The 27,651-nt window shown below is 41.9% G+C and overlaps 1 protein-coding gene across 2 annotated transcripts; it reads left to right on the plus strand.

The window, feature by feature from the left end:
* On the plus strand, positions 1-27,651 carry LOC123445555 (cysteine-rich receptor-like protein kinase 10). 2 transcript variants are annotated; one of them, XM_045122553.1, is made up of 7 exons: positions 1-1,024; positions 5,093-5,203; positions 5,323-5,504; positions 26,348-26,558; positions 26,635-26,872; positions 26,997-27,147; positions 27,253-27,651. In XM_045122553.1, the coding sequence occupies exons 1-7, from the start codon at positions 160-162 to the stop codon at positions 27,385-27,387; spliced, it is 1,893 nt and encodes a 630-aa protein (XP_044978488.1). In that variant the 5' UTR covers positions 1-159; the 3' UTR covers positions 27,388-27,651. The 2 variants fall into 2 exon arrangements, with proteins under 2 accessions (XP_044978488.1, XP_044978487.1); XM_045122552.1 differs by lacking the exons at positions 26,348-26,558; positions 26,635-26,872; positions 26,997-27,147; positions 27,253-27,651 and adding exons at positions 5,883-6,093; positions 6,171-6,408; positions 6,531-6,681; positions 6,769-7,122.

Here is a 27,651-nt window from a genome sequence, read left to right on the forward strand (position 1 = left end):
ACTCAAAGGACATGGTTACCGTTCCCCTCCTCCTCCTGCTTCTCGTGCATCTCGCCGCTGCGCAATGGCAAAAGTGCGGCACCAGCGGCAACTACACACCAAACGGCACCTACCAATCTAAATAAAAGCCCTCCTCTATTATCTTCTGGCCACGTGAACATGAACATGGCTACCCTCCCCATCCTCCTCCTGCTCCTCGCGCCTCTGGCCGCTGCACAGACTTTGGGGCAAATCTGCGGCAACGGCGGCAACTACACATCTAATAGCGCCTACCAAGCCAACCTCAGGCTCCTCTCTTCCACCCTCCCCAAAAAGGCCGCGTCCAACACCACCCTCTTCGCCACCGCCACCGCCGGCGATGTTCCGGACATCGTTCACGCCCTTACGCTCTGCCGCGGCGACACGAGCGCGTCCGTCTGCGAGAGCTGCGTGGCAACCGCCTTTGAGGACGCCCAGCAGCTCTGCGCGTACAATAAGGAAGCCGCCGTGTACTACAATCCCTGCATGCTCAGGTTCTCCAACCAGAATTTTCTGGCTACCACCATCTATGACACTGACATGATCATCCTTATAAACACCCAAAACTTCACGACAAGTGCCGACATAACCAAACGGTTATTGTTCACGCTTCTCAACAACACTTCCGAAACGGCTGCAAACAGTTTGAGGAGGTTCACGAGCTCGCGCTTAGATGTTAGCTCATTCCCGACGCTGTACTGCCTTATGCAGTGCACGCCCGACCTGACAGCCAACGAGTGCGCGGCCTGTTTCCAGCCTTTCCCCCAGTTAACGCTCCAGTACATGGACAGTAGGCATGGTGGTCAACTTCTGGGGACACGGTGTAGCATGAGGTATGAGATATACCCATTCTTCAGTGGGGACCCTACGCTGCGTATACTCAACTTGGCACCTGAAGTTCCGGAGATCAACAACACTACGATACCAGCTATCGTCTACCCACAATCGCAGCCACCAGCTGCGGCGCCACCACCGGAGGGAAAAGCGACGGTCCAAGAACAGAACGGTATGTAAAATTCTCATTCTTCCTGGCACATCCTTGGTTGGACATGGCACAACGGTTTCAGTTAAAATCATTAATTAGGTAGCACGTCACACGTCTGATCGGTAACAACAACAACAATATTATTTTTTTGGAGAATTCTAGAAAAATAAGCTTCTTTGTTTGTTTTTTAAACATGTTCCCTCGCTCTTTGCTTGTAGTGATACATACAGCCCTTAACAAGAACTTATACTAGAAACTGACTTATATATATAATTTGAAAATAAAATTTCTATTATACATAGTGCCAATCTCCACCTACAAGGAAAATCGGTACTTAAATATTTGCATTAGTATGACAATTTGCTTGTTATAAATACGTGGTAAATTTGCCCCAGTCGCTCCCGCAAGCGACTCCCGGAACCAACCCTAGCGCCGCCACCTCTCGACTCCCGCCCCGCCCCCCCTCCCCTCGCCGCGGTCGGTGGCGTCGCCGGCCTAAGTCCGTGTGGCGGAGGCGGCGGCGGGGCGATTTCCTCCCGCGCGTTGGAGGTGTGCGTCGAGGGACACGGCCTCTCACGTCGTCAGCGTGGGTCGTCGGCCTCTCCTCGGGTCTTGGCCCCCCTCCCCTTGGCGGCCAGGCTTCCCGGTGGTTGTGCTCCCCCGCCCTGAGGTGGCCCTCGTTTGGAGGTCTCGCTGGCAGAGGATGTGGCTTCCCAGCCCAGATCCATGTAGCGGCAGTGGCGGGCGCGTGTGGTTGCGGCGACCTGGCTAAGGTGGTGACAGGGCGCCTGGTGGCTTTGCCGCACCGGTTCGGGGTGGTGGGGCACTGGGCATCCATGGCCAGGGGGCAGGCTAGTCTTCGGCGACATGCCGTAGCCATTGCAAGGCAGCTCGGGCCTGCCCCTCGGGATCTCGGCGTGGTTGTGGGCTGTCACGGCGTGGTGGTAGCCCAAGTGGTGGTCGGGATCGTGTCACGGTGGCGGCTGGACTCCTCCAGTGTTGGCATGTCGGTGAGCGGACTGTGTCGGGCTTCGATTCCTGGCCTTGTTGTCCTGGCTCCACCTTCATCAAAGGGCTGGTCCGCTCTCAACTACGGTCCACTGCTCTTCTGACGCTCGTTGTTGCGGGACCGAGCTCATCTCGCGTCGGGTGGCAGGACCGAGCTCGTCCCGCTCCCGACAGCATGACCGAGATCGTCTCGCACCGTTGTTGCTCGACGGGTCAATGGAGGCCAATTCTGGCCGTCCTTTTGGGGCTCGGCGCTGGGGGCCGCCTAGGGGTGCGAAAGGTTGGGCCTTTCCACTCGTCTCTTTGGTTGGGGTAGCGTCGGATCTAGGTGAGGTGGTGTCAATGTCTTGGATGCCGGGACGACGGTCCTGGTGATGGTAGCTCGGTGCTCATGGGCTGAGCCCATGGATCGATGTTGCCCGGTAGCCATGGTCGTGTGGACATCATGGTAGCCGGGGAGTGGTGTCGAGTGGCGGTGAGTATTGGCTGGGATGAAAACTTGTTCTATCTTCGTACGGTCTGGCGGCGGTGAACTTGCTCCCTTTTTGAAGGCGTCGTCGCGGCTCTCATTGCCCGTCGTGTTGCTCTAGGGGTAACATTTCTGAAGGCGTCGCTTTGGAGCCCACGGTTCATCATATGCAGCTTCATCGGTTCTCGGTGAAGGACCCCCGGTAGTTAGGGGTGGTGTTGGTGCGCTCGACACCAATGTATCCTGCCTGGGATGTGTGCGTGTGTCGTGGTGACATGTGTCTGTACATGATTATCGATGTTGGTTGCTTTATTTATAAAGCAAGGCGAAAGCCTTTTTCGGTAATACGTGGTACTAGCACTTTTAGACTAGTAGACCTAACACCTAAGAATAGATGGATAAAGGGAAATAAGTAGAAAACTAACTTTTTAAGTCAATCAAAAAGAAAAGGAGGCTCAATCAAAAAGAAAAGAAGGAAAACTGTTAGAACGATTGAAAGGTCAATGAAATAGGTGAAGTTTCCTTGTCAGAATAGGGCCCGCCCATGTTTAATTGATGAAGTTGATTTATCATTGTATCTGTCACTAGATGAATTTGTTTTTATTTAGACTAGTCATGTGTCCGTGCACCTGCACGGCCTAGATATTATAGTGATACATACACATAAATAAATTTATAATTATAGGTAAAATGCAAGTGTATATATTTCAGATGTGATATGACTATACATATGCTAAGTTTATCAGACAATGCTAACAAATAATAAACACATGTACTATAAACATCATTAAATAAGAGTGAGTTTTCGTGATTTATCTTGTGCAAATTGCCATCACTGACCTGAATGAAGCTTTCTTGTTATAGTAGTAAGATGCATCTCTTTGTAAATTTTACACCACCTACTAAGGGATGTAGTGGGTAGAAGTTAATTCAAACTATGTGGCAATATACACATATTCCTGACTTATTCAATACACGTTGCAGCATATATAACACAATTCAGTAGAAATTGAGAGAAAGGTAAAGAACACACACCTACCACTCACCAAAATTTGAAGTGTGAGAGACATATGCCGCATGGTATGTTCCATTTGTCCATCGACGACGGATAAATCAATTAGTTGCATATGCTAAATTATCTGAAAAAGGTACATGGTGTTTCTAAGGATAATTCTAGTGACATTGTTTAGGTCAACATTTGTTCAATTTAGTATTCTATTACATTATTCAATGTTATACTACATTGTCGTGGTCGATGTATGTATGTTACAAACTACAATGTACTAATACCATTTGAATAATCTATATTTCTTCTTAGTGCGTTAGGTAGTGTTCCTGACTAAGTGTACAGGACAAATGTTACACTCAATTGGGGCTATATCTATCTATGTTCCTGTTAAGTAGTGCAATATCACGTAACAGTTGATAATTTATTTGACATCCAAAATTTTAAAATAAAAGGATGCAGTTGTGAAATAACCTTATTTGAGATAATCAAGAGTCTACTTTGCCAATCTCTCGCACAGTAGTGATATTTGCTCAATTGATTTTTATTCAACATTTGCCAATCTCTCGCACAGGAGCAATGGTATTTGTTAAATTAACTTTTATCAAAATGATTAGATTCATATTTTTGTTATGCATGACAATTTATTCATATTTTCCTACTCGTGTCACAATTAGGTGATTTCACATACCAAAATATATGACAATGTTAGTGGTGTATCCTGGAGCCACTGGGGCAAGAATTTGGTTTGTTCGTGCCTGATTTATTCTACTCGGCAATGTCTTATTTTTGTATGATGGGATTTATGTTTTTATATTTTAGTCAGGCATAGGATCAGAGGTTTTAGATTCAGGAGGCTTAACTTCTACGTGTAGTTTTTCTTGGTCTAAATGAACATGCATGTTTTTTTATATGGGAACCGGGAGTGTGATCCTTTTTTAGCTTGGGGTGTCAAGATTTTCTAGTTGAAGATATACGTGTTTTTTCTCAAGGAGAAGACACATGCTTTTTTGGGAAACTTTATTTTTACGAAGTTTTTTCTGGGAACTTAGATGTACGTGGTGAGTACTTTTTCTCGGAACTTGGACATGCATGTTGAGTACTTTTTTTTAGACATGTGAGTTTTATTTATGTACCTGGTGAGAATTATATATTTTATGTGACATTTCTTTTACATGAGTTTATCCCTTTGAGTACGCGGTGATTATATTTTCATAAATCACAATTCTCCTTTTTTTTGTACTGGCGGATTTCATCCATTACGTACATGGTATTTCCCTTGTATGGCACTCTAGTAGACGTTAACCATTGATTCAGAATTGGGATGTGTGATCTATTTTTATTTCGGTCTGATGAATTTAAGAAGTCACGTGCTTCCTTCTATGGGAACATGGATGTAGGCGTGAAGGACTCTTCCTTTTGAACACTATAAATCGTATGCTTTGTGGGACTCTAACCACAATCAATTTTTTTAATCTTGATCGTTGATTTAAAATTCAAGGGTTAAATTTACACGACTTCTAAGAATTAACGTGGAGCCCTCATTGGTGCTTCCAATTAATAAATATAAGATATGACAACTACGCGTGAATTATATGTTTTTTAGGAGGCAAATCACCCAAGAGGGCGCTGTGGATTATTTCTGTGGTGGCTCCATTGCTGTCAATATTTATGTGCATTACCTGTTTGGTTGTATGGATGAAAAGACGGAGAAAAGGTTTGTTACCAAGACAATTTAGTCACCAGAACGTTCGTGTAAATAAAAAACTACCACCTATATTGGTGTAGACAGCCTGCTGCTGTTCCAACTTACGCTGTAAATTTCTCTAACTGTAGGAAAGTCAAACTCAAACAATAAAGCTGCCACAAATAGGCCGGAAGAATACGCTCTGGTTTGGAGATTGGAGGAGAAGAGTTCAGAGTTCACACTATTTGACTTTCCTGGGATATTGCAAGCTACAGGCAACTTTTCCAACGAAAATCTACTTGGGCAAGGTGGTTTTGGCCCTGTCTACAAGGTAAATGAACTGTCTTGAAAAGATTTGAGCAGATGTTCATTCCAAATTATATATTAAAGCACGATTAGCTTAATAAAACTATGATTTGGCTGGCCTCTGACCAATACATTCACGTGTGCATTCTTACCTTGTAGACATAATAATTAAGAAATCTTGATAAACTTGTTTATTTATTTTGTCCTATTTCGAAAGTGAACTGAAAATAAAATGTAAATAGAAGTAATGCGGTGAAACATAATATTAAGAACATGTCTTAGATATGTGATGCTCCCTATCCCAAAAGTTGTTCTCACATGGATGGCATCTTTCCTCATTTTTCCATTCCATAAAAAATCAAGAGATCCTGATAAACTTGTTTATTGTTGTACATACTTGCAGGGTCAATTACCTGATGGAATGGAAATTGCTGTTAAAAGGCTCGCCTCGCATTCTGGACAGGGTTTCACAGAATTCAAGAATGAAGTTGAGCTTATTGCAAAACTACAACACAATAATCTGGTAAAGCTCTTGGGATGTTGCATTCAGGGAGAGGAAAAACTATTGGTGTACGAGTATTTGCCAAATAAGAGCTTGGACTTCTTTATATTTGGTACGCACGTTGTAGTTTTAAACGTATTCTTGCATTGTGATCCATCCATACTCTAAAATGCACTTTCTAATGTGCAGATAAAAATAGAACAAGTTTGGTCGATTGGAAAAAAAGACGTGGGATAATCGAAGGGATAGCCCAAGGACTTCTGTATCTCCACAAGCACTCTCGATTGCGCATCATACATAGAGACCTTAAGGCCAGTAACATTCTTTTGGACCAGGACATGAATCCTAAAATTTCTGATTTTGGCCTTGCAAAAATTTTCAGCTCCAATGATATTCAGGGAAGCACAAAGAGGGTAGTCGGAACATAGTAAGCATACATTTCTTAATTATCAATTACAACATATATAGTGCCTACAACACCATTCTTACGTTACGTACCGCATTGTAAATTTTAATATAATATTCTCTTGTGCTTCTAACTCATTTCAGTGGTTATATGTCTCCTGAGTATGCATCTGAAGGCATTTACTCAATCAAATCCGATGTGTTCAGCTTTGGTGTGTTACTTCTTGAGATCCTTAGCGGAAAACGGAATTCTGGTTTCCATCAATACGGAGACTTTCTTAACCTTCTTGGATACGTGAGCATTTTCTAAACTCTCGCATATGTTGTAGACAAGAGTATCTTTATCATGTGTATGATGGAAATTCTTTATGTCTACTTGCAGTCATGGCAGCTCTGGGAAGGAGGAAGATGGCTTGATCTTCTAGAAGTATCAATTGTTACGGAGATCCATACAACAGAGGCTAGGAGATACATTAACATTGCACTAATGTGCGTACAAGAGAGTGCAGATGATCGACCCACCATGTCCGATATTGTTGCAATGTTAAATAGCGAGAGTGTTATTCTTCCAGAGCCTAACCATCCTGCATACTTCAACTTAAGAGTATCTAAGGTACACGAATCAGCTAGTGTTGTTGCTCCATGCAGTAATAATGATGTAACCATCACCGAAGAGCCAGATGGCAGATAGTTGATTACTTTGTCTCATTGATTACATTTGAGTTGTACAATGATCCACAACAGACTACAGATGTTATCGTTACAACAGAATAACCCTCCAGAGACCATCTATTTTTGTGTTGAATATGCTTAGTTTCATTATATGTAAAGCGTCATAAGAGTGCCTCCGCACACTACTAGGAAAAATCCTATAGGTGAAGGTTTAGCAGTAGCGAGGTGTATAAACCCTCACTGGTACTAATTAGTAGTAGCGAGATATAAATCCGCGCTACTACTAAGTTGATAGTAGTAGTGAGGGGTATAGACCTCTCGCTACTACTAAGTGGTCTCCACCGTGCCTCTTGGGACAGACCATAGTAGTAGTAAGGGATATAAATTTGTGCTACTACTAAGTTGATAGTAGTAACAAGGGGTGTATAAGGTAGGTTACCAGCCATGAAGTCCCCATATCCTCCCCCGGAGGGACCTCCTCTCTTCCGTCACTCTCCCGTCTCACCCCATAGGCTCTCACATGGTGCTCCTGCCCAAGCACACCTCCTCCTCCTCCATGGCGCCCAACGAGGCCACCGCCTTGCATCGCTGGCGTCCAGGAGCTTTCCGGTCTTCTCCTACGCCTCCATGCTACCACGAAGGTGCACCTCATCACCGGCGACCAACCCCGATGCTCCCTCCATCTCCTTCCTCTCTTCCACGTTTCTCTTTTTCCCTCTCTCTCTCTCCCTCTGGGTTTACTCACACCCCCATGTCCATGCCTGCATAGATTGTGAACATGGAAAACCAGGACCTCTCTTCCTAGGCTATGAAGAGGATACCACACCGTCGTCTTGGTCTACCCTGGATATGGCCCCTTCCCAACAGCCGTCTTTGGATATGGCCCCTTCCCAACAGCCGTCTTTGGATATGGCCTGCTGCTGGCTGTCCGCGCCTCCGGCGACCCCCACTGGTAGAGAACACGGATTTAGTCCTGCTTCCAGACAGGCTTTAGTCCCAGTTCTTCAACCAGGACAAAATAATCGGGACTAAAGGCCCCCACTGGTAGTGAATAGGATCTCCACGTGGCCGCTGCGGGGCGCCCAGGCAGGAGGACCTTTAGTCCCGGTTAGTAACACCAACCGGGACCAAAAGGTGGCCACGTGTCAGCAGCTCGCAGGCGCTGGGTTAGGGGTTTTGGAGGGTTTTATTAGGGGTTTCATATTGTGTTAGCTAGCTACTACATATAGAGAGAAGTGAGCTCTCCTTCTCCGTGCTTGGTCGACGGTAGCTACTACATATAGAGAGAACACGACGATTACTAGTAAGCAAATGAAGAAACCATTAATTACACAACATCGTCATGAACATATATAGAGAGAAGTGACATCTCTTTCTCCGTGCTTGGTCGAACAACTCGACACTACTACATATAGTACACGATCATGCATATATACAACATATAACATCTCTTGCGATCCCTAGCTAGCTAATATCTATCGTCCACCAAAATGCATTTTCTCACATGCGTCTACAATTTCAACTTCTTATTTTTTTTCCGTAAAATTAAAAACGGGAATTCGTTCTGGTTTAGTTAGTTCCTTCTTTCTGCAAATTACTAGTTATTCACATAATATAAAAGTTTTATCATTTACTTAATCTTTTCCATTTTATTATGCTATTTATTCATTTACATTTCACAAGTAAAGTTCTTAATATTACACCCATTTTTTCATTACGTTTTTTCCCTTTTCTTTAATTTGGCGATTTTTCCCTTCACAATCCGAGTTCTTAATATCACACACATTTGCTTTTTTTATTAAATCATATAACAATACGTATTTTGGTGGGTTAATAATACATTATTTTTGAGATAGAACTACGATGATAATTTAAGTGCACGAAAAAATAATACTTTGAATTTATAAAGGCAAAAACTTTGCATGGTTGGTACTAATATTGAATGGATGTTGTTTATTTTCTGGATAAGTATTGAGTGGTCTACTATTAATATTGAGCCGTACCTAACCCACTGAAGCCACCGCCTTTATATAAGAAAAATATACTCAGTTTTTCGACCACATAAGGCAAAGAACGGTTCACACCTTCTTATTCCAATCTTTCGTCTCCTAATAAAACGAAGACAAATGCTACAAGCAATTCTGCTTAGAGAAAGGATGGTGCATACCTGATTTATATTTATATACAAGAAACAACAGCAAGTGGGTGAATATAGCAGTAAGGATCTGAATTCTGTATGCTATTTCCTTTCACCAATTGGACATATTTTGTTGTATCAATCTGCAGCAAAACACACATATCAATATATATACTAACAATATATCAAGCTGAAGGGATGAAACCAAATATTAGACCCACACACTGCGCACTTTTCAACTCTAATACCATTTGAACATATATTCTTACTTGTGTGTACATAACATCCTGGTCCAGCTTTTGACAAATTACAATAACATAAACCATAATCATCATTCAGTACATGCACAAGGGGACTGCAGGGCTTGCACTCAAAGCATTTTATTGCTTAACTGGTAAAAAAACAGTTCCGTAGGTTACAAATATACAATGTCCTCAAGGCGAGGACAGCTAAAAGGAAGCAAATAAGAAATCCATGTCATGAACGAATCCTTTTTTCCATTGTCTAAAGGTTGGCTTGATGTGCGTGAAAGCCTTGTCATTCCTAACCTTCCAAATGTTCCTTCATGCAAGAAAAAAACACCTCAAAGAAGAATGGTTTGTTGAAATCCTTTCTGGCTCCACCAGCAATCTCCACCATGTTGTGGTTGTAAGGCCAATCAATCTGCAAGTAGCTCCATATCTTGACACTAACTTACATTGGAAGAAAAGATGATTTCTATCCTCTAGAATCTCAGTGGGACATAAAACACATTCTGGTCCATCTTCAGTTCTCCAATGCCTACGCCATATAATATCCTTGGTATTGACTCTATCCATGATAACCAACCAAGCAAACTTTTTGGTTGACATGGTGCAACAGCTCCTCGAGACCGAGTTGAGCAAATGATTAGCAATGATTGGTTGGTGCATGAAAGAGTAAAACTTCTTAGCAGTGTATTCAAAAATAGTTCCATGTTTCCAACACTTTGATCAGGTAGCTGTTGGTTCAAATTAAGATCAACAAGAAGAGCTGATAAATGGTTCAGTTCATGAAAGACCCTCTCAGACAGGGGCAAGGAGAACATAGTGATTAAATTTTCACAATCCAGGACCTCTCTAACAGGCATGTACTTTTCATGACAGAAAGAATATAATCTTTGAAATCTTGTGTGAAGAGGTGTTGAATTTCCAGCAATTTCCCAATTATCAGAGCAAAATAGAACATAATTCCCACTATCCACTTTGACCATCATGACAGATCTGAATTTGTCCATGAGCTTGGAGACATCCCACCACCAGAAAGAACCACATAGAGAAGTATCATGGGGAACCCTATGAAAACAAAAAGTATTCCAGATAAGTTACACCCATGGAATGTCTTCTCTATTGTAAAATTTATTTAGATGCTTTATCAGAAGGGCCTCATTTTGCAGCCCCGGGTTGAGGATTCCCAGTCCTCACTTGTTTTTGGGTTTGCATACCAAAGGCCAAGTACCCAAATAATTGCCTTTCTCCTGACCATACTTTCTCCAAAGGCACTACCTTTGAATTCTCTCAAGTTGTTTCAAAATCCCAGGTGGAATGGATAGACTGCATAAGAAAAATATGGACAAAGAGGAGAGTAAAGAGTTGACCAACTACAGTATCCCTCCTTGAGGGAGAAACCAAGAGTTGTCTTCTCTTCGTAGAGTTAACTAAAGGCATTAGATCCACAATTTTGGGCCTCGTAGTACCAAGAGGCAGTCCAAGATAAGTGAAGGGCACAGTCCCAATTTGACATCCAAAGTTTGCAGCCTGGGGAGATGTCCAAAAAGATAAGTTTGTCCTAAAAGATTCTGTTCATTCCAAAAATATAAATTTTAAATCACTATAGCTTAAATAAATTAATGATTTGTATGGACACTAATTATACATTCATGCGAGAACCCTAAAATCTATACTTCTATACTTATACTAATTACAAACTCTCAAGAAATTACCACGTTAATCAGAAAATAAGAACCGTTAATCTCGTGGGACCGAGTTATTATGCTCAGGATTGATCCACCGATTTAGAAATTATAATGACCCATTAAAAAAATAAGAACCAATAATCTGGTGGGACCAATTATAATGACACATACATAAAAAATAAGAACCGGTAATCTGATGGAACCAAGTTATTATTATCAGGATTAATTCATGCATTTAAAAATTATAATGACTTTGATTAAAGAAAAAAAATTAGCACCTCCTAGGCGTGAAAACTATTTAGATCTGTCCCTGAGTAATGATCGGTCTAACCTCCCTACGTATTTCTCTTTTTATTGTGTCCCTCTCCCCCACGATTCTCTCTCCACACGATATAAGAACAATCCAATAATGATCGGTCTAACCTGCCTTATCCCAAATCAAGTTAAAAAAATGTGACTTCTCCTATTCTCTCGCTCTCCCCATGATTATCCCCTCCACACACGATGCCGATCCACCACAATTCTACAAAGGATGCATTGTGCTTAAACTCGAGGAAAATGAGGAGACGAGTGCCCATGTCCTCACGTGACCATATCGCCGGTTATTGTGGTAGCCGCTGCATGGTTTCCTCATGTGACCATCCCTTCCCTCCGTACAGGAGTTTCCCACATCATGATTGCTATTGTACGTGTGCTTTTGTGTGCTATACATGCCATCAACAATCAGCTTGCAGGCAGTCCATTAATCGTCATGCCTTCCACGCATGGTTCCTCTAACGCTACACTAGTGGGGACGGGGCCTTTAGCCCCGGTCCGTAAGGGGCTTTAGTCCCGGTTCACCAACCGGGACTAAAGGCCTAACCTTTCGTCCCGGCCCTCTTACAAGCCGGGACTAAAGGTGCTCGACGTGGGCGCCTCGTAGCGCCCCAGGGGCAGGCCCTTTAGTCCCGGTTCGTTACAGGGACCGGGACTAAAGATTTTCGGATTTTGCTGGTTTTTGGGTTTTTTTTTGAATGAAATTATTTTTGGGTTTTAGGGTTTAGGTGGTCGGGAGATTAACGTGATGCCTCGTTTGGTGTTCGGGAATTAGTTTTCTTATAATTTAAATAGAAAATTATGCATATATATATATATATATATATATATATATATATATATATATATATATATATATATATAAGATTAACTTATCTTACAAGCGAGCATATATATACAATTATATGGAGATCTGAATTATCGGGACTAGAGCCCGTCTATTCGATTACATGGACGAACATCAGTAATGGCCCTTAGCTACACTAAATCGTCCTTTGAGCTCTATAACTTCCGTCCTCAGAAATCCCGCAAGCTCCTCTGCAACAGCAATCGCGCGTTGCTCTGATAGGACCTTCGTCCTCATGGCCGTGTGCTATATAAGAAGAGGAGATGAATATGAATATCAATCATGATAACAAAGAATGACGGGTAAAAATAGAGGTGTGAATGTTCATTGCTTACGTCGAATCTGTGATCTTTGAGCTCAGAGGTAAACGTGCGAATGGTCTCGCAAACATAGTATCCGCATAGATGCGTTCCCCATGGCTGTTGGTCGCCTGAATACCGTTTGGAGATCAACGAGGCAACCAGCTGGTATCTCAATACCGAAGCTGTGCCTCATCTTCAGCTTGTCGTTCCTTATGTCAACGGAAGCAAAAGTGATGCCGCTGCGAAGGAAGTCCATGAGTTCTGGACAATCCTTGTCACTCCTACAACAGAAACAAATTAAAATGGAACAATTGTTACATACTGCTGCAATAAGGAAACATGTTTCACTACAACTAAAGAGAAAATTATCTTTAGGATTCAAATAGAACATATGCAATGGAACCTAGAGAGATCACTATAGCTATCCAATGGAACCTAGAGAGATCACTAGCTATATGCAATTTTCATGACCATGACATATCATATTGCTATCCAATGGAACCTAGAGAGATCACTAGCTATATTCAATTTTCATAACCTTGGATCAAAGAACACCACATAAAATTGTATCACTACAACTATGATTTCAATGGAACATATTGAACCAATCAGATTTTTCAGATTGTGGAACACTATTCCAATCAGATTGTGTTTCCTTCAACTAATCAAAATTGTTTCACTACAACTATTTGAAGCGAACGAACTATGATTCCAATGGAATATATTAAACACTAGTTGATTCTAATACGATTTTTCAGATTATGGAACACTATTCCAATCAGATTGTGTTCCCCTTCAACTAATCAAAATTGTTTCACTACAACTATTTGAAGGGAACCAACTATGATTCCAATGGAACATATTAAACACTAGTTGATTCTAATACGATTTTTCAGATTATGGAACACTATTCCAATTAGATTGTGTTCCCCTTCAACTAATCAAAATTGTTTCACTACAACTATTTGAAGGGAACCAACTATGATTGAAACAAATAAACTTACAATGTCATTATCTTGGATCAAAGAAAGCCTCAAAACTTACCTCGCCCATTGGAAGATCAAGACATGGCGTGCCAAGCATAGTTGGATGACGGCAACACCGCGTTGATCGGCCGTGTACTCCAGATCAAGCCCCAAGAACTTCTCATGATCCACTGCGTTGTCAAACCATTTTTCCTTCAACTGTTGAAGAAAAAACGGCACCTCCCTACTCAGGTTCGTGTACACGACATCGAGCATGGTCGTGCCATGTGCGAGCACCTCATGAAAGCTAGTTGGCATGGTGGAAGAAGAGAAGGGAAGAAGAGAGGAGAAGAACAGAGAGGGAGAGCGAGAGAGAAGAAGAAATAGAGAAATGATGACTGTACGCTTCGGTTCGTGCTTTTCATCGCCCGAAACGACGCGGGATGCAAACCGTTTGGGTCTTTAGTCCCGGGTTGAGCCACCAACCAGGACTAAAGAGGTATACCAACGGTTGCCACCACTACGGCAGGCCACGTGTTAGTCGTTTAGTCCCGGGTTGAGCCACCAACCGGGACTAAAGGGGGATACTGTTGGGGAACGTCGCATGGGAAACAAAAAATTTCCTACGCGCACGAAGACCTATCATGGTGATGTCCATCTACGTACCCTTGTAGACCGTACAGCAGAAGTGTTAGTGAACGCGGTTGATGTAGTGGAACATCCTCACGTCCCTCGATCCGCCCCACGAACCGTCCCGCGATCAGTCCCACGATCTAGTGCCGAACGGACGACACCTCCGCGTTCAGCACACGTACAGCTCGACGATGATCTCAGCCTTCTTGATCCAGCAAGAGAGACGGAGAGGTAGAAGAGTTCTCCGGCAGCGTGACGGCGCTCCGGAGGTTGGTGATGATCTTGTCTCAGCAGGGCTCCGCCCGAGCTCCGCAGAAACGTGATCTAGAGGTGAAACCGTGGAGATATGTGGTCGGGCTATCGTGGCAAAGTTGTCTCAAATCAGCCCTAAAACCTCTGTATATATAGGTGGGAGGGAGGGGACTTTGCCTTGGGGCTCATGGAGCCCCAAGGGGGTCGGCCGAGTCCAAGGGGGGAGGACTCCCCCCCCCAAACCGAGTTGGACTTGGTTTGGTGGGAGGGAGTCCCCCTTCCTTCCCACCTCCTCCTTTTTTTCTTTCTCTCTTGATTTTTTCCTTCTTGGCGCATAGGACCCTTTTGGGCTGTCCCACCAGCCCACTAAGGGTTGGTGTGACACCCTCAAGGCCTATGGGCTTCCCCGGGGTGGGTTGCCCCCCCCCCCCCCCCCGGTGAACTCCCGGAACCCATTCGTCATTCCCGGTACATTCCCGGTAACTCCGAAAACCTTCTGGTAATCAAATGACGCCATCCTATATATCAATCTTCGTTTCCGGACCATTCCGGAAACCCTCGTGACGTCCGTGATCTCATCCGGGACTCCGAACAACATTCGGTAACCAACCATATAACTCAAATACGCATAAAACAACGTTGAACCTTAAGTGTGCAGACCCTGCGGGTTCGAGAACTATGTAGACATGACCCGAGAGACTCCTCGGTCAATATCTAGCGGGACCTGGATGCCCATATTGGATCCTACATATTCTACGAAGATCTTATCGTTTGAACCTCAGTGCCAAGGATTCATATAATCCCGTATGTCATTCCCTTTGTCCTTCGGTATGTTACTTGCCCGAGATTCGATCGTCAGTATCCGCATACCTATTTCAATCTCGTTTACCGGCAAGTCTCTTTACTCGTTCCGTAATACAAGATCCCGCAACTTACATTAAGTTACATTGCTTGCAAGGCTTGTGTGTGATGGTATCACGGAGTGGGCCCCGAGATACCTCTCCGTCACACGGAGTGACAAATCCCAGTCTTGATCCATACTAACTCAACGAACACCTTCGGAGATACCTGTAGAGCATCTTTATAGTCACCCAGTTACGTTGCGACGTTTGATACACACAAAGCATTCCTCCGGTGTCCGTGAGTTATATGATCTCATGGTCATAGGAACAAATACTTGACACGCAGAAAACAGTAGCAACAAAATGACACGATCAACATGCTACGTCTATTAGTTTGGGTCTAGTCCATCACATGATTCTCCTAATGATGTGATCCCGTTATCAAGTGACAACACTTGCCTATGGCCAGGAAACCTTGACCATCTTTGATCAACGAGCTAGTCAACTAGAGGCTTACTAGGGACAGAGTTTTGTCTATGTATCCACACAAGTATTGTGTTTCCAATGAATACAATTATAGCATGGATAATAAACGATTATCATGAACTAAGAAATATAATAATAACTAATTTATTATTGCCTCTAGGGCATATTTCCAACAGTCTCCCACTTGCACTAGAGTCAATAATCTAGTTCACATCACCATGTGATTCCAACGAATCCAACACCCATATAGTTATGGGTTCTGATCACGTCTTGCTCGTGAGAGAGGTTTTAGTCAACGGTTCTGAAACTTTCAGATCCGTGCGTTCTTTACAAATCTTTATGTCATCTTATAGATGTTGCTACTACGTGCTATTCGGAAATGCTTCAAATATCTACTCTACTATACGAATCCGTTTCACTACTCATAGTTATTCGGATTAGTGTCAAAGCTTGCATTGACGTAACCCTTTACGACAAACTCTTTAACCACCTCCATAATCGAGAAAAATTCCTTACTCCATTAGTTACTAAGGATAAATTTCGACCGCTGCTAGTGATTCAATCATGGATCACTCTCTGTACCTCTCAACATACTTTGAGTCAAGGCACACATCAGGTGCGGTACACATCATGGCATACTTTAGATTCTACGGCTAAGGCATAGAAGACGACCTTCGTCTATTCTCTTTATTCTACCGTGGTCGGGTTTTGAGTCTTACTCAAATTCACACCTCACAACGCAACCAAGAACTCCTTCTTTGCTGATCTATTTTGAACTCTTTCAAAAACTTGTCAAGGCATGCATCTTGTTGAAACTTCTATTAAGCGCTTTCGATCTATCTCCATAGATCTTTGATGCTCAACATTCAAGTAGCGTAATCCAGGTACTCCTTTTGAAAACTTCTTTCAAACAACCTTGTATGCTTTACAGAAATTCTACATTACTTCTGATCCACAATATGTCAACCACATATACCTATCAGAAATTCCATAGTGCTCCCACTCACTTCTTTGGAAATACAAGTTTCTCATAAACCTTGTACAAACCCAAAATCTTTGATCATCTCATCAAAGTGTATATTCCAACTCCGAGATGCTTGCACCAGTCCATTGAAGGATCACTGGAGCTTGCATACTTGCTAGTATCTTTAGGATCGACAAAACCTTCTGGTTGTATCACATACAATGTTTGCTCAAGGAAACCGTCGAGAAAACAATGTTTTGACATCCTACGTGCAATATTTCATAAATAATGCATCAACAACTAACATAATTCTAACAGACCTTTAACATCGCTATGAGTGAGAAAGTCTCATCATAGTCAACTGTTTGATCTTGTCGAAAACATCTTTGCGACAAGTCGAGCTTTTATTAATAGTGACTTATCACCATCATCGTCTGTCTTCTTTTAAAGATCCATTTTTACTCAATAGTCCTATGACCATCAAGTAGTTCTACCAAAGTCTACACTTTGTTTTCACACATGGATCCTCTCTCAGATTTCATGGCTTCCAGCCATTTGTCGGAATCTGGGCCCACCATCGCTTTCTCCATAATTCGTAGGTTCACTGTTGCTCAACAACATGACCTCCAAGACAGGGTTACCGTACTACTCTGCAGCAGTACGCGACCTTGTCGACCTACGAGGTTTGTAGTAACTTGATTTGAAGCTCAATGATCATCATCATCAGCTTCCACTTCAATTGGTGTAGGCGCCACATGAACAACTTCCTGCGCCCTGCTACACACTGGTTGAAGTGATGGTTCAATAACCTCATCAAGTTCTACTACCCTCCCACTCAATTCTTTCGAGAGAAACCTTTCCTCGAGAAAGGATCCGTTTCTAGAAACAAACACTTTGCTTTCGGATCTGAGATAGGAGATGTACCCAACTGTTTTGGATATCCTATGAAGATGCATTTATCCGCTTTGGGTTCGAGCTTATCAGACTGAAACTTTTTCACATAAGTGTCGAAACCCCAAACTTTCAAGAAACGACAATTTAGATTTCTCTAAACCTCAGTCTATACTGTGTCATCTCAATGGAAATACGCGGTGCCCTATTTAAAGTGAGTGCGGTTGTCTCTAATGCATAACCCATAAACGATAGTGGTAATTCGATAAGAGACATCATAGTATGCACCATACCAAATAGTGCGTGGCTATGACGTTCAGACACATCATCACACTATGATGTTCCAGGTGGCATGAACTGCGAAACAATTTGCACATTGTCTTAGCTGTGTACCAAAACTCGTAACTCAGATATTCATTTCCATGATCATATCGTAGACAGTTTATCCTCTTGTTACGACGAACTTCACTCTGAAACGGAATTGAACTTTTCAACATTTCAGACTTGTGATTCATTAAGTAAATACTCCTGTATCTACTCAAATCGTCAGTGAAGTAAGAACATAATGATATCCACTGCGTGCCTCAGCACCCATTGGACTGCATACATCAAAATGTGTCATTTCCAACAAGTTACTATCTTATTTCATCTCAATGAAAACAAGGCCTTGCTCATGTGGTATGATTTGCATGTCACTAGTGATTCGAAATCAGGTGAGTACAAAGATCCATCAGCATGGAGCCTCTTCATGTAATTTATACTAACATGACTCAAGCGGCAGTGCCACAAGTAAGTGGTACTATCATCATCAACTCGTATCTTTTGGCACCAATATCATGAACATGTGTAACACTATGATCGAGATTCAATAAACCATTTAAGGTGATTATTCAAGAAAATAGAGTAACCATTATTCTCTTTAAATGAATAATCGTATTGCAATAAACACGATCCAATCATGTTCATGCTTAACGCAAGCACCAAATAACAATTATTTAGGTTTAACACCAATCCCGATGGTAGAGGGAGCGTGCGACGTTTGATCATATCAACCTTGAAAACACTTCCAACACGTATCGTCACCTCGCCTTTAGCTAGTCTCCGTTTATGCCGTAGCTTACATTTCGTGTTACTAATCACTTAGCAACTGAACCGGTATCCAATACCCACATGCTACTAGGAGTACTAGTAAAGTACACATCAACATCATGTATATCAAATACACTTCTTTCGACTTTTGCCAGCCTTCTTATCTACCAAGTATCTAGAGTTGCTCCGCCTCAGTGACTGTTCCCCTCATTACAGAAGCACTTAGTCTCGGGTTTGGGTTTAATCTTGGGTCTCTTCATTAGTGCAGCAACTGTTTTGCCGTTTCACGAAGTATCCCTTCTAGCCCTTGCCTTTCTTGAAACTTAGTGGATTTACAAACCATCAACTATTGATGCTCCTTCTTGATTTCTACTTTCGTAGTGTCAAACATCGCGAATCGCTCAAGGATCATTGTATGTATCCTTGATATGTTATAGTTCATCACGAAGCTCTCACAGCTTGGTGGCAGTGACTTTGGAGAACTATCACTATCTCATCTGGAAGATTAACTCCCACTTGATTCAAGCGATTGTCGTACTCAGACAATCTGAGCACACGCTCAACGATTGAGCCTTTCTTCTTTACTTTGTGGACAAAGAATCTTGTCGGAGGTCTCGTACCTCTTAACAAGGGCACAAGCATGAAATCACAATTTCATCTCTTTAGAACATCACTTATGTTCCCTGACGTTTTACAACGTTTTCGGCGCCTTGCTTCTAAGCCATTAAGTATTTTGTACTGAACTATCGTGTAGTCATCAGAAACGTGTATGTCGGATGTTCATAGCATCCACAGACGACGCTCGAGGTGCAGCACACCGAGTGGTGCATTAAGGATATAATCCTTCTGCGCAGCAACGAGGACAATCCTCGGTTTTACAGACCCAGTCTGCAAAGTTTTGCTACTATCAATTTTCAACTAAATTTTCTCTAGGAACATATAAAAACAGTAGAGCTATAGCGCAAGCTACATCGTAATTCGCAAAGACCATTAGACTATGTTCATGAAAATTAGTTCAATTAATCATATTACTTAAGAACTCCCACTCAAAAAGTACATCTCTCTAGTCATTTGAGTGGTACATGATCCAAATCCACTATCTCAAGTCCGATCATCACGTGAGTCGAGAATAGTTTCACTGGTAAGCATCTCTATGCTAATCATATCTACAATACGATTCATGCTCGACCTTTCGGTCTCATGTGTTCCGAGGCCATGTCTGCACATGCTAGGCTCGTCAAGCTTAACCCGAGTGTTCCGCGTGCGCAACTGTTTTGCACCCGTTGTATGTGAACGTTGAGTCTATCACACCCGATCATCACGTGGTGTCTCGAAACGACGAACTGTAGCAATGGTGCACAGTCGGGAAGAACACAATTTCGTCTTGAAATTTTAGTGAGAGATCACCTCATAATGCTACCGTCGTTCTAAGCAAAATAAGGTGCATAAAAGGATTAACATCACATGTAATTCATAAGTGACATGATATGGCCATCATCATGTGCTTCTTGATCTCCATCACCAAAGCACCGGCACGATCTTCTTGTCACCGGCACCACACCATGATCTCCATCAACGTGTCGCCATCGGGGTTGTCGTGCTACTCATGCTATTACTACTAAAGCTACATCCTAGCAAAATAGTAAACGCATCTGCAAGCACAAACGTTAGTTATAAAGACAACCCTATGGCTCCTGCCGGTTGCCGTACCATCGACGTGCAAGTCGATATTTTCTATTACAACATGATCATCTCATACATCCAATATATCACATCACATCATTGGCCATATCACATCACAAGCATCGCCTGCAAAAACAAGTTAGACGTCCTCTAATTTTGTTGTTGCATGTTTTACGTGGTGACCATGGGTATCTAGTAGGATCGCATCTTACTTACGCAAACACCACAACGGAGATATATGAGTTGCTATTTAACCTCATCCAAGGACCTCCTCGGTCAAATCCGATTCAACTAAAGTTGGAGAAACTGACACCCGCCAGTCATCTTTGAGCAACGGAGTTACTCGTAGCGATGAAACCAGTCTCTCGTAAGCGTACGAGTAATGTCGGTCCAAGCCGCTTCAATCCAACAATAACGCGGAATCAAGAAAAGACTAAGGAGGGCAGCAAAACGCACATCACCGCCCACAAAAACTTTTGTGTTCTACTCGAGAAGACATCTACGCATGAACCTAGCTCATGATGCCACTGTTGGGGAACGTCGCATGGGAAACAAAAATTTTCCTACGCGCACGAAGACCTATCATGGTGATGTCCATCTACGAGAGGGGATGTGTGATCTACGTACCCTTGTAGACCGTACAGCAGAAGCGTTAGTGAACGCGGTTGATGTAGTGGAACATCCTCACGTCCCTCGATCCACCCCGCGAACCGTCCCGCAATCAGTCCCACGATCTAGTGCCGAACGGACGGCACCTCCGCGTTCAGCACACGTACAGCTCGACGATGATCTCAGCCTTCTTGATCCAGCAAGAGAGACGGAGAGGTAGAAGAGTTCTCCGGCAGCGTGACGGCACTCCGGAGGTTGGTGATGATCTTGTCTCAGCAGGGCTCCGCCCGAGCTCCGCAGAAACGTGATCTAGAGGTGAAACCGTGGAGATATGTGGTCGGGCTGCCGTGGCAAAGTTGTCTCAAATCAGCCCTAAAACCTCCGTATATATAGGTGGGAGGGAGGGGACCTTGCCTTGGGGCTCAAGGAGCCCCAAGGGGGTCGGCCGAGTCCAAGGGGGGAGGACTCCCCCCCCAAACCGAGTTGGACTTGGTTTGGTGGGAGGGAGTCCCCCTTCCTTCCCACCTCCTCCTTTTTTTTTCTTTCTCTCTTGATTTTTTCCTTCTTGGCGCATAGGACCCTTTTGGGCTGTCCCACCAACCCACTAAGGGCTGGTGTGACACCCTCAAGGCCTATGGGCTTCCCCGGGGTGGGTTGCCCCCCCGGTGAACTCCCAGAACCCATTCGTCATTCCCGGTACATTCCCGGTAACTCCTAAAACCTTCCGGTAATCAAATGAGGTCATCCTATATATCAATCTTCGTTTCCGGACCATTCCGGAAACCCTCGTGATGTCCGTGATCTCATCCGGGACTCCGAACAACATTCGGTAACCAACCATATAACTCAAATACGCATAAAACAACGTCGAACCTTAAGTGTGCAGACCCTGCGGGTTCGAGAACTATGTAGACATGACCCGAGAGACTCCTCGGTCAATATCCAATAGCGGGACCTGGATGCCCATATTGGATCCTACATATTCTACGAAGATCTTATCGTTTGAACCTCAGTGCCAAGGATTCATATAATCATGTATGTCATTCCCTTTGTCCTTCGGTATGTTACTTGCCCGAGATTCGATCGTCAGTATCCGCATACCTATTTCAATCTCGTTTACCGGCAAGTCTCTTTACTCGTTCTGTAATACAAGATCCTGCAACTTACATTAAGTTACATTGCTTGCAAGGCTTGTGTGTGATTGTATCACCGAGTGGGCCCCGAGATACCTCTCCGTCACACGGAGTGACAAATCCCAGTCTTGATCCATACTAACTCAACGAACACCTTCGGAGATACCTGTAGAGCATCTTTATAGTCACCCAGTTACGTTGCGACGTTTGATACACACAAAGCATTCCTCCGGTGTCCGTGAGTTATATGATCTCATGGTCATAGGAACAAATACTTGACACGCAGAAAACAGTAGCAACAAAATGACACGATCAACATGCTACGTCTATTAGTTTGGGTCTAGTCCATCACATGATTCTCCTAATGATGTGATCCCGTTATCAAGTGACAACACTTGCCTATGGCCAGGAAACCTTGACCATCTTTGATCAACGAGCTAGTCAACTAGAGGCTTACTAGGGACAGTGTTTTGTCTATGTATCCACACAAGTATTGTGTTTCCAATCAATACAATTATAGCATGGATAATAAACGATTATCATGAACTAAGAAATATAATAATAACTAATTTATTATTGCCTCTAGGGCATATTTCCAACAGATACGAACGGTTGCCACCACCACTGCCCGCCGCGTAGCCCTTTAGTCCCGGTTTGGGACACGAACCGGGACTAAAGGCTCCTTACGGGCCGGGACTAAAGCCTCGAGGGAGGCATTGAGAATTGGGGCGACGTGGCCAGGCCTTTAGTCCCGGCCCAGAGGCAGGCCGGGACTAAATGGTCCCGGCCAAAGGCCCGTTTTCCACTAGTGCTACGTGATTTTTTTACTAAATCTAATTTTTTTCTTCCATGTAATTCGGCCATGTTGGCTAGTGAAGTTTCTACGTCAACATATTTAGGAACTTACCCTTCAATGGTTGGCAGTGAAGGCTGCATCATTTGCAGGTATTGTTGGTTCAGTTTCTGTTCCATAAAAACCAAAGAGATCCTTTCTTTGTTTTGGGACTTGAGACAATATTTGCCTATTCTAATATTAGATCATTTATGTCATTCCTACCAATAAGGTAAGTGTCAGGCAAAAACTAATAACTCCGTCGATCACTAAGGTAGTATGTACAAAAAAAAGTATCATCGTTCGACAAAAGATAAATTTAGGATCGGGGCAGATGAAAAAATGCACGACCAATCAAGTCACATTATAAAAGGCAACCACAATCGTGCATAGGTGAGCTTTGTAAAACATGGAGTGTTGGCTACACCTGACATGTCACGTACTTGGACTAAGTTCCTGATAATTCTGTCGGAATGATCCGGTTGTTGTTATGCAATCGGCATGTAAATTAGCTACAATTTCCCCCCTTTAATTCACCTTTTTTAGGTATTATGCATGTCTGAGCTGTTGCTTTGGGTACAATGAGTTTTGCGACTGTTGGATATATATTTCTGATACTTACATGCATATGCAGTGTATGGATGCCCATTAGTTTGTTATTCTACCTTTATGTGCAGACTAAGTTATGTGTGCAAGACTAAATACTAATAGATAATATGCCTTTTCTACTATAAAGCTTTACCATTGATATTATAGAAGGTGATTACACACTAGATACCCTAAATTTCTCACAACCACAATTAGTATGTTGTTGTTTCATTCCGTTGAATACATCTTATGATGCTACTCGAGGAGAGGGGATGGTTGATTTATTTTTTACATGGGTTTGAGCATTGCTTGACTGGATTTGAAGCATGCGACCACGTCATATAGTTTGTAAGTTATTATTTTTCATTGCAAATTTACTCACCAACATATTTCCGATTTAGTGCTTCACATTCTCTGATTGTCCATTCGGTATGTTCACTCAAATCAAAATCTTCATAGGTTATTAATTTCTTTGGAGCGTGAGATCAAATTAAGACACCGCTATGCCCACCAAGTGTGCTTATATATAAATGCCATTGTAGTGTAGACAATTAAAATCGAAGAGTGTCTTGATGCTGAAGGAAGCAACGATGTTGCATATTAAAGATTCATCTTTACGTCAGTTCTTTCTCTAGCGACTTTTAAGTTGGTAGGATTAAATTGTGCGATCATTTACATTTCTGCCTTCATTGCTGTTGCTATGTTTTTTTTATATAAGCAAGTGTTTACTTTGATTTGTTTTGTTCCTTTTCCCTATTTTAGAACTTCTCTAATAGCTTTTTTGTGTTTAAATTGTAGGCGACGCAACATAATGTGTGATATTCTTGACTGAATGATGCTTTCATTTGACACATTAACAACTTTATAATTGGGTTACTAAATTTCTGAAGAAACATTATGCTTTTATGTTTTGATTATTGTTTTGCAATAGGTAGGAAATTTCAAAACCCTTATTACTACGTTATAGATATTACCAGGCAAATTGATAGCTGACTATGCAAAGAATCTCATCCTTTACATGGATTTGGATCTCCAAGATGCATGGGAACTCCTGAGACATATATTACTTTCTTCCGACAAACTTATTATAAGCATCGTAACACAAATGAGTTCTTCTACCTTGCGAACAAGTATATCTTGCATGACATATTTGTGAGGGGAAATAGGGTGGGACAGTTTATTAAAAGAACATTACAATAAGTAACGGGAATATCATATATATCTAATGGAGTAAGTTATCATCATACATGTTTTCTTCCGAATGTAAACTTATTATATGCATGGTAACACAAATGAGTTCTTCTATACTTGCGGACAAGTATATCTTGCATGACATATTTGTGAGGGGATAGGGTGGGACACTTTATAAAAAGAAGATTACAATAAGTAACTGAAATATCATATATATCTATAGAAGTAAATTATCATCATACAAGTTTTAATGTGACAATTTAATTTATAATCCGTGAAACATGTTTGTAAATGCGTAAACAACACCTTTCCAGAAATTGACAAGGTCCTAAACCTTCACATTTGACCATTGTTTTCTAAATGTCATTATTAATTAAATTATATCCCTATCTTTCATGAAAATTCACATGGTAGGTAAAAACTTAAGGAAGGAATGTGAGATATTGATGCACTAAGTTTGATACATAACCGGTATATATATGTGCAAGTAATATACAGTTTGTCTTATGGATACAGAAAATTATACCGGCCCATCGACAACCATAGGTTGAATTAATTATACGATAATAACTGAAAATGTATTTCATAATATTCATGCAACTAAGCATTAAACATGATAGCCAACTAGATTAAATAGATGAGATGTAGTTTTTTAGGAAAATGAATAAAAAAATTGTGCCACCACCTAGAATTTTTGTTGTTAAAGCATATTTTTAGATAGTTACAAGAATAAATGGCCGAATCTATATGTTGAAGCTAATAAGTAGTGTATTCAGTAGACTACATCTATCCCAAATGAGACCTGACTTTTATAATAAGCTATTACAAAATACATCCGCTTGCCGACTCTATTCATGATGATTTGATATGACTTACCAACATACAGTCTTCTATATATTATCCGTGTGTCTCTAATCTTATATGTTTGGACACACACCCAATTCAATGACAAATTAGCACATCATCATAACATCTTTATCGACTAATAGATAATATTATATAACTAGCCGGTGCGGATGCACGGGTTCACAACTAGTTTAAATAATTATATAGAATTTCTTTTTAATAAACCTTGGTAATTGCCGCATTTCAAAAGTGGACTGAAACTCACAAGGCAATTGAAGTAATGCAATGAAATGGAACATTAAGAACATGTCTTCAATATGTGGTGTTTTGTATCCTAAAAGTTCTTTTCACATGGATGACATGTTCTGTCATTACAAAAAAACAAAGAATGCAGAACACGGAAAAGACTTGCATGTCATTATATTTAGAGAAAGAGAGATGCACTAGAGTTTTTCATTACAATGAACCATACAGCAGCAGATCACTAGGGGAAAATTCTTATCTTCTTTTTTTTCAACGTGCAAATTATCATCTGATCCGGGGAATTACCACCTACTGCTGACTAGTGACATTAATCAAACACGGTGGCATTGCGTTCAAGCCTGATGTTACACATGCATGCATGGGACTGCTAGGGTGTTAAAACAAGCACGCTGAGAAGACGGAGCGAGTGACATCACCTCCTGAAGGGGGTCGTTTCCACTAGCAACAAGAGAGCTCACCTACAATTTTCTTTTGTACATACTTACAGGGCCAACTACCAGATGAAATGGAAATTGCAGTTAAAAGGCTTGCTTCACATTCAGGACAGGGTTTCACAGAATTCAATAATGAAGTTGAACTTATTGCAAAACTACAACATAACAATTTGGTCAAACTGTTGGGATGCTGCGTTCGGGGAGAGGAAAAAGTATTGGTGTATGAGTATTTGCCAAATAAGAGCTTGGACTTCTTTATATTTGGTACCCACAAAGCAGTTTTTAACCATATCATGGATTGAGATTTGTCCATACTCTAAATGCACTTTCTAATGTGCAGATGCAAACAGAACAATTTTGGTTGATTGGAAAAAGAGACGTGTGATAATCGAAGGGATAGCCCAAGGTCTTTTGTATCTTCATAAGCACTCTCGATTGCGCATCATACACAGAGACCTTAAGGCCAGCAACATTCTCTTGGATCAGGACATGAATCCTAAAATTTCTGATTTTGGCCTAGCAAAAAATTTCAGCGCCAATGATACTGAGGGAAGCACAAAGAGGGTAGTGGGAACATAGTAAGCATGCTTTTCTTAAAGTCACATTAGAACGTAAATAGTGCCTACGACACCAAGTTTAAGTTGATGAACCTAACTTTAAACTTTGATATAATATTTTTGTTCTGCTTCTACCTCATTTCAGTGGTTATATGGCTCCGGAATATGCATCTGAAGGCATTTACTCGATCAAATCTGATGTGTTCAGCTTTGGTGTATTACTTCTTGAGATCCTTAGTGGGAAAAGGAATTCTGGTTTCCATCAGTACGGAGACTTTCTTAACCTTCTTGGATATGTGAGCATTTTATACACTCTCGGATATGAGTGTACTACTTTTTAGACTGAATTAACTTTTCTCTTCTATATGTATATGAAAAAGATACATTATCACTTCATGCAGTCATGGCAACTATGGGAAGGAGGACGATGGCTTGAGCTTCTCGAAGTCTCAATTGTTAAGGAGATCCATACAACAGAGGCTAGGAGATACATTAACATTGCACTCATGTGCGTACAAGAGAACGCAGATGATTGACCCACCATGTCAGATGTTGTTGCAATGTTAAACAGTGAGAGTGTTATTCTCCCAGAGCCTAATCATCCAGCATACTTCAACTTAAGGGTATCTAAGGTACATGATTCGGCTAGTGTTGTTGTCCCATGTAGCAATAATGATATAACCATCACTGAGGAGCCAGATGGCAGATAGTTGATTACTTTGCTTCAGTTGTTTTTATCCGAGTTGTACACTAATTCACACCAAACTTGAGATGTTCTGAAGTTTATCATACTATTCTCC

The sequence above is a fragment of the Hordeum vulgare genome, chromosome 3H, assembly GCF_904849725.1.
Source record: "Hordeum vulgare subsp. vulgare chromosome 3H, MorexV3_pseudomolecules_assembly, whole genome shotgun sequence".
In the NCBI taxonomy this organism is placed as follows: domain Eukaryota; kingdom Viridiplantae; phylum Streptophyta; class Magnoliopsida; order Poales; family Poaceae; genus Hordeum; species Hordeum vulgare.

What these genes read in the sequence shown, in the direction of transcription:
- LOC123445555 (XM_045122552.1), top strand. Translation starts at nt 160, where the DNA reads ATGAACATGGCTACCCTCCCCATCCTCCTCCTGCTCCTCGCGCCTCTG. An exon ending in GATGAAAAGACGGAGAAAAG is followed by an intron (nt 5,204 to 5,322) that starts GTTTGTTACCAA and finishes CTCTAACTGTAG; the next exon opens with GAAAGTCAAACTCAAACAAT. An exon ending in AAGAGGGTAGTCGGAACATA is followed by an intron (nt 6,409 to 6,530) that starts GTAAGCATACAT and finishes AACTCATTTCAG; the next exon opens with TGGTTATATGTCTCCTGAGT.